General features: G+C 37.3%; 1 protein-coding gene across 1 annotated transcript in view; it reads left to right on the forward strand.

Moving 5' to 3' along the window:
* LOC114667213 (serine/threonine-protein phosphatase 2A 65 kDa regulatory subunit A alpha isoform) overlaps positions 1-14,880 on the forward strand; it is a 40,395-nt gene extending 25,515 nt beyond the window's left edge. The window contains exons 6-15 of the mRNA XM_028822416.2: positions 2,191-2,346; positions 4,766-4,880; positions 5,582-5,652; positions 7,490-7,624; positions 8,591-8,764; positions 9,406-9,466; positions 9,742-9,896; positions 11,865-12,007; positions 12,584-12,675; positions 14,282-14,880. Of these exons, the coding sequence (XP_028678249.1) occupies positions 2,191-2,346; positions 4,766-4,880; positions 5,582-5,652; positions 7,490-7,624; positions 8,591-8,764; positions 9,406-9,466; positions 9,742-9,896; positions 11,865-12,007; positions 12,584-12,675; positions 14,282-14,298 (1,119 nt within the window). The 3' untranslated portion in view covers positions 14,299-14,880. The remainder of the gene's footprint in view (positions 1-2,190; positions 2,347-4,765; positions 4,881-5,581; positions 5,653-7,489; positions 7,625-8,590; positions 8,765-9,405; positions 9,467-9,741; positions 9,897-11,864; positions 12,008-12,583; positions 12,676-14,281) is intronic.
* The last annotated feature ends 1,824 nt before the right edge of the window (positions 14,881-16,704 follow it).

Below are 16,704 nucleotides of genomic sequence, written 5' to 3' on the forward strand. Positions count from 1 at the left end.
AAGATCACAAACTGTGTAATCAACAAACTAGTTACATATTTACAGGTGGATGCTGGATACAGCAAATTAAGCTGTAATGGCCGACTCCTTTACCCAGACCGGCAACTACACTACCAAGACATTAGCCTAATCTGAGGATTCTCAAGCTAATAACAAGCCGTACTCCTTACAGTCCTTTTACCCCCAAATAACGAAATAACAGGCAATACAGGTCAGAAATGTAAAATCAAGTGCAGCTTATCGACACTGAATAAATCTATATATACACACACGAGGGCCGACAAATACTCAGTACTATATATGTGTACACAATTCACCACTATCACAAAGACACCAGTGAATGATTATATATATTATTTATATGAACACACAAATATTTAATAATATTTACAAAAACCCTCCCTTGCCCCTAAACAATAAACGAACAGAAACACAGATTAATGATAAACAGCAGTTGAAATGTATGTGATAAAAGAGTCCAAAGCTAATAAAGTCCAGCGATAATTGAATATTGACTGAGGTGATATTTTGCTTCTTCCTGAAAATACAAAACAACTTCACCGCGTAAGTCCTCGGCTATGGCTGATAGGAATCCAAACCCCGGGGTTTCTCTGCAGTGGTTGTCGTGATGATGATGATGATGATACAGATACTTAAAAAGCAAGCAGTGGAATTGCACAATGGACAGAAGTGATGAGTTGGAAAATGAATGCATATAGTGGCTCCTTTCTTCTCTCGATCTCCTCTCTCTGTCTTCTGTTTCTGCTCCTCTTGTTTACCTGGATGTAATTGGATGAGTAAACAGGAAATTTCCATCTCAGGATTGCGGTCTCCCTTCATCGTCTTTCACCATTTGACTTACAGGGACATTTACTTACACACACACACACACACACACACACACACACACACACACGATAGTAAACAGGACGGTGAAAACATAATGCAACTCAGCACAGACACACAAAAAAAATACCTATCATTATGTAGCCCCGCTACAAAGCTTTTCTTTGATGGAAGATAAACAAAAATGAGCCTCCCAAACTGTAGTTAAAAAGTGTATTTGCACTTTTAAACTTTTTATTTATTTATTACTTGTAACCCAATCTTGTCCTTCTTATCTTCAATACCCTGTCCATGACAGCCATCAGATTACTTTTTTTACTTTCTCGTATAGGCAAAGTATCAAAAATTCGATGTCGGAATTTTGATGAGTCTCCACGTTTTAGACCTCCCTGAGTCTGAAAATACCATTTTTGGAATTGTGTGTGTGTGTGTGTAAACACGATAACATCAGTACACTTTCACTTCGGTCAACTAAATTTTGCATGCTAGTATTCAGTACAAAATGTAGATTTCTATCAACTTTTGGGCTGTTTCCGTTAACCATAAGTGGTACTTTACCTTTTATTCATGCAACTGCAGAGTCTGATTTATTCAACTTTTATAATAATTGTTCAATATATAATTAATGTGATTTGATTAGTTCTTTAATGTACATAATATTAAAATATAATCATTGTCTCGCAGTTTATTCCTCAAATATCCATCCCCATATCTGAGTATACGAGAAAGTCGAGGGGAGACCACTCCTGATTTTTTGCTTGAACAATCACAGGCACCAATCGTAGTGGGGGTCCCCCTTGAAGAATCGCCACTGCTGCCAACAGTCATAGCGGAGCAGTGTCGATTGCTTATACTGCCTGTAGTTATCCATCGCTGGACACTTTACAAACCACACGTGACACTTTCCCATTGGATACAATCACGACCCCAAGAAACCCCTAATGTGTCAGCCTTATAATTTAAGAAAGTATAGTTTAATAATTTAAGAAGCTATCCTCTGAACTCCTTCATATTTAGTAAGGCTGGAAACATTGCCACTCCAGAAAGATCCTCATTAAAGCCAAATAAAGGGAACGGGCGTCTTCCTGGAACATAATCTCCATCTCTCACCTTTGGTGTTTAAAGTGTCTAATTGCATTTTTGTTAGGATTTTTTTAATCTTTTAGCAGTTGTGTCTTCTTATTTGTTTTGTATAGTGAAATGTTTATTTAAATATAAAAGTGAATTGTTTAAAATTCAGGTTAGAAGATGAATGGATGGAAATAATTAGAAGTCTTTATTAGTAATTTCTCTTTTTATTCAGATTTCCTTGTTTCTTAATAATAATGTTCTGCTTTCTTTTAGGATTCTGTCAGGTTATTAGCAGTAGAGGCCTGTGTTAGTATTGCTCAGCTTTTACCTCAAGAAGACTTGGAGTCTTTAGTTATGCCAACGCTGCGCCAAGCCACAGAGGATAAATCGTGGCGTGTACGTTACATGGTGGCTGACAAGTTCACAGAGGTAATTTGAAATTCAGGGGCTGCTACTTCCCAGTGACAATTTTAGCTGCCTAGGAGAGCATTCATTATTTTTGCAGAAAATGCAGCTTTACATACTGTAGGATACAAAACGAGTAGATACAGACGTTGAAGTTCACTCTTACCATTTTGTGCTTATCTAACTGACCACTTGATCTTCTGCCTCCTTTTCTAGTCCACTTGTTGTAGTTACTGCCTTTATCGGTTTGCTTATCTGTTTTAAACAAAAGACAATGGAATGTTCTGGTTGTGTATAATCATGGCAGGAAGCTTTCGTTACTGCAGGAAAACAAATCAGTACTGTGCCTTACACCAGATTTATTATGTCACTTCTTTTATTATAACAAAAGAAATTCAGGAGTATTTTATTTATCAGATTCTGTTTGAGTTCCTCAATGTGTCTCATCATTTCATTAGTCTTATTTATGTTGAAGATTTAGTTTTTTGTTTTTTTTTTGTTTTAATCATGACATTTCACATCTCATTTAAGAAATTAATATTCACCATTGATGAGCATTTCCACTTTTAACATAAAACTAAGTGCCTGACTGATTTTAAGGATATAATTTTATGTAGAAAAAAACAAGCTTCTAAACCATCGATTGAATCGACTGATGGTAGAGACCTTTTACCTTGAATGGTGCCGCCTTTCTCTGCATTTTCTGTTCCATTTACTATAAAACATCTTGCTTAGATTAAACATTCTGAAGAGAGCAAAAGAAACACCACCACCACCACCTCCTCAGCCGTTAGATAACAAAATGTTTGAAAGAAGAATTTGATTGTAACAAAGGACAACTGTATCTGTGATGTGTTCACTCCGGAGTGTCGGTCAGGACTCTGGTAAATGATGCAGAGAATTCCACACAGCAGCTCAGATGATTTATTTATTTGAAGATCTACACCTGTATTTGAATAGCTATATATGTGTTTGTGGTCTACAATAAAAAGAATACATAAAGCTTATTGGTAAATTAAATGTCAGTATTACTCGAATATTGCACTAGCTTATTGGCAGTATGAATGCTAAATCAGTAAAGTTTATCAGTAAACGGTATCATCAAACTTATAGTAAAGTACATTGATGTAATACCATAAACTGTTATTAAATATAATTGCTGCATGTAAATAACACTAAGGCACATTCCCAACATATAAACACTAAACAGTACACTTGAAACAACTTTGCATCTTAACGTATAACAAACATACAAGTAAAACGCAAATGAACCCACACTTCTCATTAATTCAGGACACTACTGACTCTTAGTTATTACAAACAAATGTTTCTCTATTTGAAAATGACTACTGTAGTACACGTGCACCTCTTTCGCTTTTTGAACATCCCATAATATGTGCTGTCGTGCATGCTGGGAGGTGCACCTTGAAATGTGAGCCGTGTCTTCTAATTATCGCTGTCTCTCTAACATTGACAGTCAGAAATCAAGGGGCATTTTCACAAATCGGATGTCCCGTTGAAGTTGTTACTGGTGCATTGCTGTTTGGGCACACAGACTGTACCCGTATCAGTAGCAGCTTTTCAATGAGAACAGCATTGATAGGTAAAGGTCAGTAAATTAAGTCGATAATTCAGGACCCTTTATATGGTTTGGATGGCCATTCCAAACTGTTTCCTGTACTGTAGACAATCAGAACAGGTTGGAACAAAGTGGCTTGCTTTTGTCTTTTGAAATTTTCTGTTGACTTTTTGCTCATAGCTTGTGCTGGAAGTGCACTGAGTTAGTAAGTTTTAATTATCTAAAGATGGGATGGCCTTTTGTTTTGTATTTTTACTGATTACCTGAAATTTTAACCTGGATTAAAGTGCAAGTGTACTTTAAATGTCTACAGTATATTGTAAAATGCACTTGTAAGGTTCGAATAAAAAATCAGAACTGTAACTGGAATCTTCTCAAACCCTTTTTTGTACACTTAATACTTACAGATAGGTTTGGTTGAACTGGATTAAAGTCGGAGGCACACCCCAAATTTACAGTGTGAGTGATTGTTTGTTACAGATGGCAATGATTGTAAAACAATTTGGTTATTTGTTACAAGCGGCAACTGAGTAATTCATGGGTAATTTAGTTTGTAGGTTTAAATACTTAGATGCAAGATATATACTATACTGTGCCAAATAGAGATTTCTATTTAGAAGTGAGTTACCCAAAATATACAAAGCTGTATAAAATGTTCATTTGTTGAACTCTGCCATCCAAAATCATTCCTAAAAACTTCTCGGGCTTATACAAGGTGTGTGCACTGAGTGAAATAAAGAGACTAACACATCCAATTTTTGACTGGTCCATCTCTACAGTTAGTCCTAAACTATTAATGATTGTGTTTTTGTTGTTATTTAGAGTAATTGAGTGCCTTTTACATCTGAAATGTATTTTCAACAGCTTCAGAAGGCAGTAGGCCCAGAAATCACAAAGACTGACTTAGTTCCTGCATTTCAAAATCTGATGAAAGACTGTGAAGCGGAAGTGCGTGCTGCTGCCTCACACAAGGTTAAAGGTGAGAATGCTGCCAGTCTCTCTGCATGAATTAACTAAAAGCCTTTTTGTTTACTTTGAACATTTTAACTGAAGCAATGTGTGGCTTGCTTGTGATATTTTTACTGTATGTGTCCAGTGCCTCATCATATTGAAAAATGTAAAAATATTTTTGGCCTGATGCGTTGGGCTGCATACTGTGAAACTACGGAAATGCCATATATGTTAATGAGTGACATCAGGACTCCTTATTTAATTAGTCATGGTAGCTTTCTGACATAATTATTAATCGGTAAATATAACAGTGACATGCACTTTACCATTCATAAGACTACTTCACCTGCTGTTACAAAATCAATCGTTAATTACACAAGCAGGGAGTGTGGCCCAGGAGGCAAGGCCCTGCACTGTAAAGTAACGGTGGCAAGTTCAGTCCCCACCATGACACTCGGCGATTCATTTAAACTGCCAGGGCTGCAGTTGTGGAAGTACAGGATTATTTTTTGTGATTTTGTCAGTTGATTTGAATGAAAAAAATCTCAAAGATGTAAAGCTAATCATTTGGACTGTTTGACATATTTACAGTTATATACTTTGGAAGAAGTAGTGCATGTTATACTCCAGGATTCTTTAGTTGTATATATGATATGAGTATTCATTTAGAGGGTAGTTTCTTCATTGATGATTGATTAATCACTCAAGATCTTTTTTTGTTCCTGGCAGAATTTTGTGAAAACCTGTCCTCCGATTGTCGAGAGAATGTCATCATGACGCAGATTTTGCCTTGCATTAAGGTACTGGATGAGAACACTTAACTGAGACTTCTCTGACAATACAGACACACAACTGTTTTATCCATAGTGTTAGTTTAAACATTAATTGTTTATCAGCATCAGCACTCATTGATTTGCATAAGTTCACTGTGTACTGCTTAAGATTAATTACTGTTTGATCCTTATACAATTCTGAAGAAGCCTTATTTATTTTTTTTAATTATTTGTCTATTCCAATTCAAATATTGTAACGTCCTTCATGATATATCTACCACCCAGAGCCTAAACTTTTTTTTTATATATAGATATATCTCTCTCTATCTATCTATCTATCCATCCATCCATCGGGTACGGAAAGTATTCAGACCCCCTTCAATTTTTCACTCTGTCATATTGCAGCCATTTGCTAAAATCATTTAAATTAATTTTTCCCTCATTAATGTACACACAGCACCCCATATTGACAGACAAAAAAAAGAATTTTTGAAATTGTTGCAGATTTATTAAAAAAGAAAAACTGAAATATCACATGGTCCTAAGTATTCAGACCCTTTGCTCAGTATTTAGTAGAAGCACCCTTTTGAGCTAATACAGCCAGGAGTCTTCTTGGGAAAGATGCAACAAGTTTTTCACACCTGGATTTGGGGATCCTCTGCCATTCCTCCTTGCAGATCCTCTCCAGTTCTGTCAGGTTGGATGGTAAACGTTGGTGGACAGCCATTTTTAGGTCTCTCCAGAGATGCTCAATTGGGTTTAAGTCAGGGCTCTGGCTGGGCCATCAAGAACAGTCACAGAGTTGTTGTGAAGCCACTCCTTCATTATTTTAGCTGTGTGCTTAGGGTCATTGTCTTGTTGGAAGGTAAACCTTCGGCCCAGTCTGAGGTCCTTAGCACTCTGGAGAAGGTTTTTGTCCAGGATATCCCTGTACTTGGCCGCATTCATCTTTCCCTCGATTGCAACCAGTCGTCCTGTCCCTGCAGCTGAAAAACACCACCACAGCATGATGCTGCCACCGCCATGCTTCACTGTAGGGACTGTATTGGACAAGCGATGAGCAGTGCCTGGTTGTCTCCACACATACCACTTAGAATTAAGGCCAAAAAGTTCTATCTTGGTCTCATCAGACCAGAGAATCTTATTTCTCACCATCTCAGAGTCCTTCAGGTGTCTTTTAGCAAACTCCATGCGGGCTGTCATGTGTCTTGCACTGAGGTATGTGTGGAAAGGAATGGCACTTATCCAAAGTGTAAAAATAACATTTTGAAAATCACTAATTTGTTTAAACAAAACAAATACACATTGTGCAAAAAGTACACTTAGCTAGCTGAATCTGTATCCATGTGTTCTTGTTGAGGATGTCATTTTTAGACTAGCAGCTGGCATCCACCTTTGGTCAGGTCACATCTTAATCTCGCTCAGTCTCTCATAGTGAATCCTTCTAGTAGCTGCTATCTGGATGTTCTTCAGCACTGTAAAGTCCTCATCATAATATGGAATCCCAGACTGCATGTGGTTTTCCAGAGGAGGCTCCACAGATTCACTGTACAAGTTAAATGAAGGCCCTCCTGACTCTAAGTCATCAGTACCACAGTAGCATTGATTATTAATCTCGTCTGTGTACTCTCTGGATATGCGTTCTCATGAGCCCACTAGGAATCTGTGGTGTTTCTCCTAAGATTAGAATTGTGCGGTGATTGTAGGTTTCAGAATATGTTAACAGATAGAGTTGATAAATTAGAGTTTTAATGAAGTAGACAGCAGGAAATAACTTTCAGAATTAAACAAAAGTGGTTTATTAAACAGGTCGATTTAAAAACCATTGTAAGATCTTGCTGACATTTTTCCTTTTTCTTAACAGGAATTGGTTTCTGATGCAAATCAACACGTGAAATCTGCCTTGGCCTCTGTCATTATGGGTCTTTCTCCAATTTTGGGTAAAGACAACACAATTGAGCACCTCCTGCCATTGTTTCTTGCACAACTCAAGGATGAGGTGAGATGGAGACCACACCATGATACAAGTGGGACAGTAGTCGGATGGTTTTCCACAGTTTAATTAAAATAGCCATCAAATATTGTTGGCAGCATTTTGATAAAAATATTTTGTTTTTGGTCTTGTTTGTAGCTTGTTGCGTCTGAAAATTCTCCAGATAAATGGTCATTTTATTTTATATTTATACACTGTACAAAACGTTTTCTGAGTTCGGATTCTATGCTTCTAAGTTTCAGGCTTAGTTTTCTCTAAGGGCCTGTGCTGCTGTTACACACTCTTAACAGGCTATAAACTGTAAGCTGCTGCCAAAGTCATGATTATGGGATGGATGACCATAGCTGGAAGTCTCAATTTACAGCAGTTTTAAACTTTCAGCAGTTAGCTTGGACAGGTAAATAAGCTGAAGACCAGCAGCACACAGAGAATTTTCTAAGAATGTCTTTGTGTAATTAAATTAAAAACCTCTGTAATCTTATTTCATTGCAGCAAATGTGCCATAATCTAAAGTACACAGGCACTGCTAAATTGAGTATTGAAAAAGTGAATAGCAGTGGAGTAAAAACTGCTCCAGTACACCTTTCCGTACTTTTTCGACATCTTTAGCAAATGAAGCCTTGAAAATACAAACTGAGAGACACTGGCTGTGTAAGAGAGACTATTTCAACTTTAAATGTACTTTAAACGAAACATAAATTAAAAAAAAAAAAACACAAAAAATTAAAAAGTCCACAATAAGTTATTGTCACTTGTGGAGTACAGTTACTTTTTTGATTGTGTTTGTGACCAATATACAACACACCACCATTCTCCTCAATTAATAATAACATGTGAGTGCAACAGATTAACCTACTAATATTAATTGTGTGAAATGCAAAGAAGCAGGAAATGTGTTTATCCATACGCTGTAGTTGTTTAATTTTCACTTTATTTTTTTAATCTTTAGTCTGTTTTTTGTCTTGTCAACAGTGCCCAGAGGTGCGCCTGAACATCATCTCAAATCTGGACTGTGTGAACGAGGTTATAGGAATCAGACAGCTGTCCCAGTCACTGCTGCCAGCCATTGTCGAGCTGGCCGAGGACACAAAGTGGAGAGTCCGACTGGCGATTATTGAGTACATGCCGTTACTAGCAGGCCAGCTGGTGAGAAAAAACCTTTATTGATTATGTTTGACTTGCATAATTTATTGTTTTCAGTTAAGGTAGCTGATCAGTTAGGTTTTGTAGTTGTGTGAGTATTATGATTTTTTTAAGGTTTATATTTGAAGTCGTTTTTCCCAGTTTGTGCAAATCATGCACTTGACTTTCATTAGCTGTGAACTTTGTCTTCTAAGTACTAACTTCTTCATTCATTCTCCAAAACTAGATAGATAGATACTTTATTAATCCCAAGGGGAAATTCACAACTACTTACTCCAGTATAAGGATGTGGTGGGCCAGAAGAGCGGGTGTCTGCCAGCCCTTGGCCAGGGCATCATTCCACGTTGGTGTGCTCCTTCCTGCATGTTCACAGTCACTAATATGGAGCCTGTCCAGGCACTGATTCAGACTGCTAGTGCTTTAGTTGAATTAGTGAGAGGCTACTGAATCATTTTGTTTATTGGGATGGATGGGTTTGGGTGTGGGGTGCGAATAATTACAATTTGTTATTACAAGTGATGCTTCCACTAGTAGTATGTTTTGCACTATTAAAATGTATAGTGCATACTCAAATTGTGAAGGGTTATGAGTAACTGTGGTAATATCATTATAGATAACCTTTTGAATTTTCTTTTTTCTGACAGGGAGTCGAGTTCTTTGATGAGAAGCTGAATTCCCTCTGCATGGCCTGGTTGGTGGACCACGGTCAGTATCTGTCTGTCTGTCTGAATTCATGTTGCCTCTAATTTGATGTAAAAAGGAGTGCATTCAAAATTCGAGAGGTTTTATTTTATTTGTTTTGCATAGTATCTTGTTTTTAATAATTTACAAGAGGAGATGTGGGTACGACTTTAATATTTCATAATAATGACGTATACCAAAAAATATTGAATCATCAGTTAAAAATGAAATTGTTTTCTATTGTTTGTGTGGGTTCTTCCGATTTTAACATTGCAAATCTGGATCTCCTTTTCGTGTAGTTTATGCTATCAGAGAAGCAGCCACAAGCAACTTAAAGAAGCTGGTGGAGAAATTTGGAAAAGACTGGGCTCAGGCTACCATCATTCCTAAGGTTCTGGCGATGTCAAATGATCCAAATTACTTACACAGAATGACCACTCTGTTCTGCATCAATGTGAGTAAATGTTGATTTACAAATAAAGCAATGACATTATGAACTGACATAAAAATGAATAATTTGTAATAGCTTTGTAAAGGAATGGAATTAAAGCTTAAGGTAATCAAGTTTGTCAGAAAGTGAAAATTGCTGTAATCTGCACATTTACTTGTCCACTTGATTTTCTAATATCACACTGGTCAACAAGCATTTTGCTACTGGGATTCTTTCACCTGTTCTTTAACATATTTCACTTGCTGACTGCAAATCTGAAAACTGTTTTTCGTCCAGCAGCACATCCCATTTTTTAGTTATGATGTTCCAGGTCTTGGACAACTAGGGTGACTGGACAGTAAAGATGGATAACCATTTTGATAAATACTGGTAATTCCACACACTACTAACAGCTATGAGTTGTTTACCTTGCCATTATTAATTTTATTTAAAAATTATTAATTTTTAATTAGCGGAAAAAATATTTGTTACTGATTACCAAGTCTTATATGACTCTTAAGCATAACGACACAACTCAGACTTGATGCTGCAGTAGGTAATCGGTTTTACTGTTTCCTTAACATTAACATTGCATTTCAGGACATTTTGTTCATTGGATTCACCATTACTTTGAAAATTTTGTCAAGGCGATGGACAGAAACGTGGATGCGTTTCAACATTTAAGAAATAAGTTTGGTCTCAAAAAAAGTGAAGCCAAAACTAAGGAAGGATGTTTTTTTTTTTTTTTGGTCTTGAAATCCATGAACTGATGCTTGCCGATGAGTTCAGAAGGAAACAATTGTGCGGGTTGTCCAGAATTATCTCAGCAGTCGCAGAGCAGAGAATTATGCTGAGCTTGTGGAGAATATGCTGGTATCATCTTCTGATTTGTTTTCAGAATAAACACATCAAAACAATTTTGGTGGGACAGAGTCCAAACTCCAGATATTGTGCTGATATATTTATACTGATAACTCAAACGTGTCAAAACGTCAATGATGTTTATCTCGAAAACCTGACGTGCTGGCTTAATTCTGATTTCACATTTGAAATCGGTGTAAAAAACTTAGAGCTGGTCGGAAGTTCCCAGTAGCAAACAAAAAATATTTTTTTGTAGACCAGTGTATTTATCAACACCAGGATGGACAGCACTTGGATTTGAAATTAGTTTTCAATCTGACTTTAAGGTTGTCTCACAGTATCAGTGCTCTTCATCTTTGCTACGTTAAGATACGGAATTTGGAAATAACCTACTGATTAATTTTCCACTTTTTCTGCATGACAGATGCTTAAATTATTTTTCTCCTTTAGCGTATAAAAAGCCTTTGGCATTCAAATCTCTGATTGTAATACTAACTTTGAAAACTGCTGTTACAACATACGGTGTCTTATCATGTACTTCCAGATCTTAAACGACGGAGAGTAACTTAACAAACGTTTTACTTTGAGCCTCGTATTTTAATTCACGCTCCTTTCTGCTCTTTCTGATATGTTGATGTCCTCTCGCAGCACATTCTTAGAAGCCTGAACGAGGTTTTTACTCCGGAATGTTTAGCTGTAGATATGGCATCACTGGCACCTTTTGTATTTTCTGTCATTCACTGCTTTCATTATTTTACATTGGCACTGGTGGGCCAAACCTTTGGTGTTATCACACATTTAACTAATTGTCTTCATTTCTCTGACTGTATGCCATTGAAGCTAATGAGAGTTTGGATTCATTTTCTTTTTCAAGACAAGTTTTAATTACTCTTTTGCCTGAGTACTTTTTTTGTACTGTTCTTTGTTGATAATGCGTTGCTAGCACATTTTATGATTCTCCTAACATTTAAGTTCTTTTTTTTAATCTTTTGTGTTTTCAATGTAGCACACAAATCAATATGTTATCATTTGTTTCCGTGTCATATTTGAATATTGTATGTTTAACCACTTCTGATCAAAAGGTTACCTTACCCTTTAATAAACTTTAATCGTTTCTTTTTGTTGTTCAAGGTTTTGTCAGATGTGTGTGGACAAGAAATCACTACGAAGCACATGTTACCCACAGTGGTGCGCATGGCAGGAGATGCTGTGCCCAATGTCCGCTTTAATGTTGCCAAGTCTCTACAGAAAATAGGACCAATTCTGGACAACAGGTAATAAATAAATAATGCACATTCTAACATTTCACTCCAGATTTTTAAGTCTTCCCCAGATGATGAGAGTATTATATTTTAATGTAATTTTGCTATAAAGGTTATTCTTAAAAACAATTACATTTGAGATTATTGAAAGTCTTTGTCCATTCCGCTGTACCTGTTAGAATCCCCTGAGCATTATATAAATTAATTTTGTAGATTTTAAAGATGAATATTGGCACTTGGTTGTCCTTTTTTTTTAATCGAGCGTCCAGGAGCAAAATCATAAGTAGGTTTTGTGTGGACGCCTTTTTTGGGAGGATAACATTGTGGCAGGATGGGGCAAAGTTCATTAATAGGAGCGCTCTCAGGCCTGTCACTGATAGAACAGATATGTGCAAGCTGTCTGACTGGAGGTAAAATAAATATTTTAACTATAACATAAAAGAATTCTTAATGTATTTATTTGTATTTTTAAACATTTACCAAACATTTTTCAAAATACCCAATGTCAATCGTTAACTACTGAATGTAATTTACTTGTATATCAGTAACGTGATCCTTACAGCAGATTTGTTTCTTTGTCTAACTTAGCACTTTGCAAAATGAAGTCAAACCAGTGTTAGAAACATTAAATCAAGACCAGGATGTGGATGTGAAATATTTTGCCCAGGAGGCATTAACTAGTAAGTAAACCAGCAGGCCTTTGTGTATTTTAAATTGTGGAGCGTAATTCTATTTAAAATAGGTTGTAGTTTTTTGGTTTCTTAATATTATATTATCCAATACAAAGTCCTAAGCAAACCATTTATTGGTAAAGGCTGTGTAACTTTCTACTGTTTATTTTTGTTGTTAAAAATATTTGCAAGAATATCTTTTAAGTTGATTATTTTGATAAATTCCAACTCTTTGCTCCCAGTCCTGAAAGGTCTCGCTTGGGACTGGGCACCCTGAAAAGTTGGCTTTATAGTCACCATAAGACCCTGGGCTCATTTAGGGAGGAGGTGAGCACTCAGTGAGCAGGTGAAAGGAGGGGGTCTTTATTTTTATTTACTTTTTTTTTTTATTTTTGATTTTATTTATTTTAGGGGTGGCACAGTGGGTGGTAGCACTGCTGCCTCGCAGTTAGGAGACCCGGGTTTGCTGCGTGGAGTTTGCGTGTTCTCCCCGTGTCTGCGTGGGTTTCCTCCCACAGTCCAAAGACATGCAGGTTAGGTGGACTGGCAATTCTAAATTGGCCCTAGTGTGTGCTTGGTGTGTGTGTGTGTGCCTTGCGGTGGATTGGCGCCCTGCCCGGGGTTTGTTTCCTGCTTTGCGCCCTGTGTTGACTGGGATTGGCTCCAGCAGACCCCCGTGACCCTGTAGTTATGATATAGCGGTTGGATAATGGATGGATTTTTATTGATTTTAATAACAAATAACATTCCATACAAATAAGTCAAGTTTTGCAAGACCTCGTTCAAACCAAGTCTTGAAAGAGGGTCTTTAGTGGGCATGAGGATGAGCTTCCTCATTTGTTAGCCCGTTGACGTGAGCCCAGAGACGCAGTAGAATTTTCATTTCTTTCAGTTTATTTTGTATGTTGCTTTTCCCTGCCTGTTTGCCTTACCTAATAATGAGAGTAGTTTTGTATGTTTTGGCATCACAATGGACAAGAGGGCGACTATCATAGTGCCTGCTGCTTGTGACAGATAATTGGCAGAATTATGATTTGATTTCAGTAAAATTTGTTTATCATGTAGTTGCAAAATAATGTTTATTAACTTAGTGATCAAGCTTTATGAAAATTAAATCCAGTATCCATATTGAAGTTATGAAGACTTAAGCGTATTGCATTGTGTCTTTCATATAAATTTGCTGCACATAAGTTGCATTTGATTGAACAAAACACAAAAACAGACAGACAGACATTTACTGTTGGCTCCACATCAAAGAAAATGAGATCAGTGGAGGAAGAAGATTTAGAGGAGCTGGCTAAACCTGGAATACGACTGTTAAAGCAGTGTAGATGATGAAGATTCATGGATTCTGGTAACAAGTATCTATAAACTACACTTTGCACTTTCTCTTTTAAATAGAGATGCAGCTGACCGAGGCCATGTTGCCTTCTTAAAGGCTGTAACTAAAAGAATTTCTAGTTGGAAAAAAATACATCTCACCAGAATGTAGGATGTTGCAGCTTACTTTAATTTTATTTTTAAATTTGTATCTTATTTTAATTTTTATTAAATAAATGTATTCACAGATAAGCAGTAACCTCATTTTTCTGTTTTCTTTCTTTCCCTTCCCCAGTTCTGGCTTTAGCCTGAGGACCTGCGTCATCCTGATGTTGATGGCACCCTGTTGATTTTTGTAAAATGTTTTGCTGCCCAACTCTTACCTTCTCCTTCTTTCAGCAGCACCCCCCAATCCCCCCCCCCCCCTTTAAGGCCCACTTTCATCACTGTTCTTGCATGTCCCTCGAGATTTCCCCATAATCCTTGTTCTTTACAAAAACCAGTGGACTATCTCTCCATGTTTCTCCATAATCTCCTATATGTGCAGTCAGAAGCCCCCACTTTACCGCCGTCCCTCCGACTCTACCACTATCTGAAGTGCTGCTGCAGACTCTGTATAATGTAATTAAAGCACTGAATATTGTGTTCTTTAAGGTGTGTCTCCCATATTTTTTATTATTTTTGGTGTTTTTGTTTTCTCCCCTACAAAAATACAAAAACATGACGGTGATTTTAAACCCGCTTGTCCGTTGAGTGACCACCATGCCAGCACCCAAATAAACAACCCACAGGTGTCATTGTACTTGAACGTTCCTCGAGTTGTTTCTCGACAGCATGTTAATATTTTTTTTTTTAAATAATCAGCTACAGTAATAAACAGAATTTTAAAACATACTTCTTTTTGTCAATTAAAGAATATTTGTTTTTTGAGAATATATTACAGTAAAGATTCATTTAATAATTGTATTCACTGTGTGCACAATTATTAGGCAAGTTGTATTTTTGGGATTCATTTTAATATGAAATAAATACAGTGCCATCAGTTAATCCAAAATGTTAATAAACCTGAATGTTATACAATGGAAATGTGAGTGTGAACATTATCAGGGGAATACACGTGTGTGCACAATTATTAGGCAACTAAATCAAAAACTTACATTTTCCCGATCTCCCTTGTTTATTTTCATCTGTTAAAGTGAGAATAATAAACAAACAACACCATAATTTCCAAATAAACATTTCTGGTATGAAAAAAAAAACCCCAGTGACCAATATAGCGCCCCTTCTTTTCAGTAACAGCAATAAGCCTTCCATTCATGGAGTCTGTTAGTTTCTTGATCTGTGCAGCAGCGACCACAGCCCCCCAGACTCTCTTCACACAGGTGGACGGTTTTCCTTCCCTGTAAATCTCCTGTTTACGAAGGGCCCTCAAGTTCTCAATAGGGTTTATGTCAGGTGAGGAAGGGGGGCCATGTCATTATTCTGTCATCTTTAAGGCCTTTACTGGCTAGCCACGCAGTGGAGTACTTTGATGCATGTGATGGAGCATTGTCCTGTATAAAAATCATGGACCTCTTGAAAAGATGCGGACTTTTTCCTGTACCACTGCTTGAAGGAAGTGTCTTCCAAAGCTACTGCCAGTTTTCAGGAGTTGAATTTGAGTCCATCTTCAACCCGAAAAGGTCCAACTAGCTCATCTTTAATAATACCAGCCAATGCCAGTACCCCACCTTCACCTTGTTGGCGTCTTGAGTTCGAACTGATCCAGTCACGGGTCCATCCAAGTGTCACTCTCATTTCATCAGTCCATAAAGCCTTTGAAAAATCTGTCTTCAGATACTCCTCGGCCCAGTCTTGACGTTTTCAGTTTGTGTGTCTTGTTCAGTGGCGGTGGGGTTTCAGCTTTCCTTACCTTGGCCGTGTCTCTGAGCACTGAACACCTTGTACTTCTGGACACTACAGGCAGGTTGTAGTTCTGGGCTATGACACCACTAGAAGATAACGGGTTCCTGGTTGCTTCACGTTTGATTCTTCTCAAATCTGTGGCAGTTAATTTGTGTCATTTTTTCTCAACACGTTTCTTGCGACCCTGTTGACTATTTGCAACAAAAACGCTTGATGGTTCTATGATCACATCTCAATATCTTAACAATTTGGAGAGTGCTGCATCCCTCTGAAAGACTTTTTACAAGTTTTGACTTTTCAGAGTCACTTAAATCTCTTTTTTGGCCCATTGTGCCTGAGGAAAAAGAAGCTGCCTAATAATTATGAACACCCTGATAGGGGGCGTTGGTCTCCTTAGGCCACGCCCTCCCTCATTACACAAATACCCATCACCTGATATGATTCAATCAAATAATCAATTAAATCAAATAGTTTATACAGCTTGGAGATGGAAGATGTGCATGAACATTATGATATGGTCAAAATACTCATTTGCCTAATAATTGTGCACACAGTGTAGGTGTGTAGAGATGGAATTTAGTTTTTAAGTTCTGTGACACACGAAGATTAAATGATGTTTAGCAGTTCCAGTGTAATGCATGCTGTTGCTTTCATTCCCCGTCATTTCTTTACGTTATTAAAGGCGGGTGTTGCTGTTTATCGTCCTTTCATCTTCTTTAATGCACAGCGTGGAGTGAAACAGCTAAGCATTTCACTACACGTGGCACTCTGTGGATGGGTGTGTGTGTGTCAAATGAAGTTTGATTTGACTTC

The sequence above is a fragment of the Erpetoichthys calabaricus genome, chromosome 17 (assembly GCF_900747795.2).
Source record: "Erpetoichthys calabaricus chromosome 17, fErpCal1.3, whole genome shotgun sequence".
NCBI lineage: Eukaryota > Metazoa > Chordata > Cladistia > Polypteriformes > Polypteridae > Erpetoichthys > Erpetoichthys calabaricus.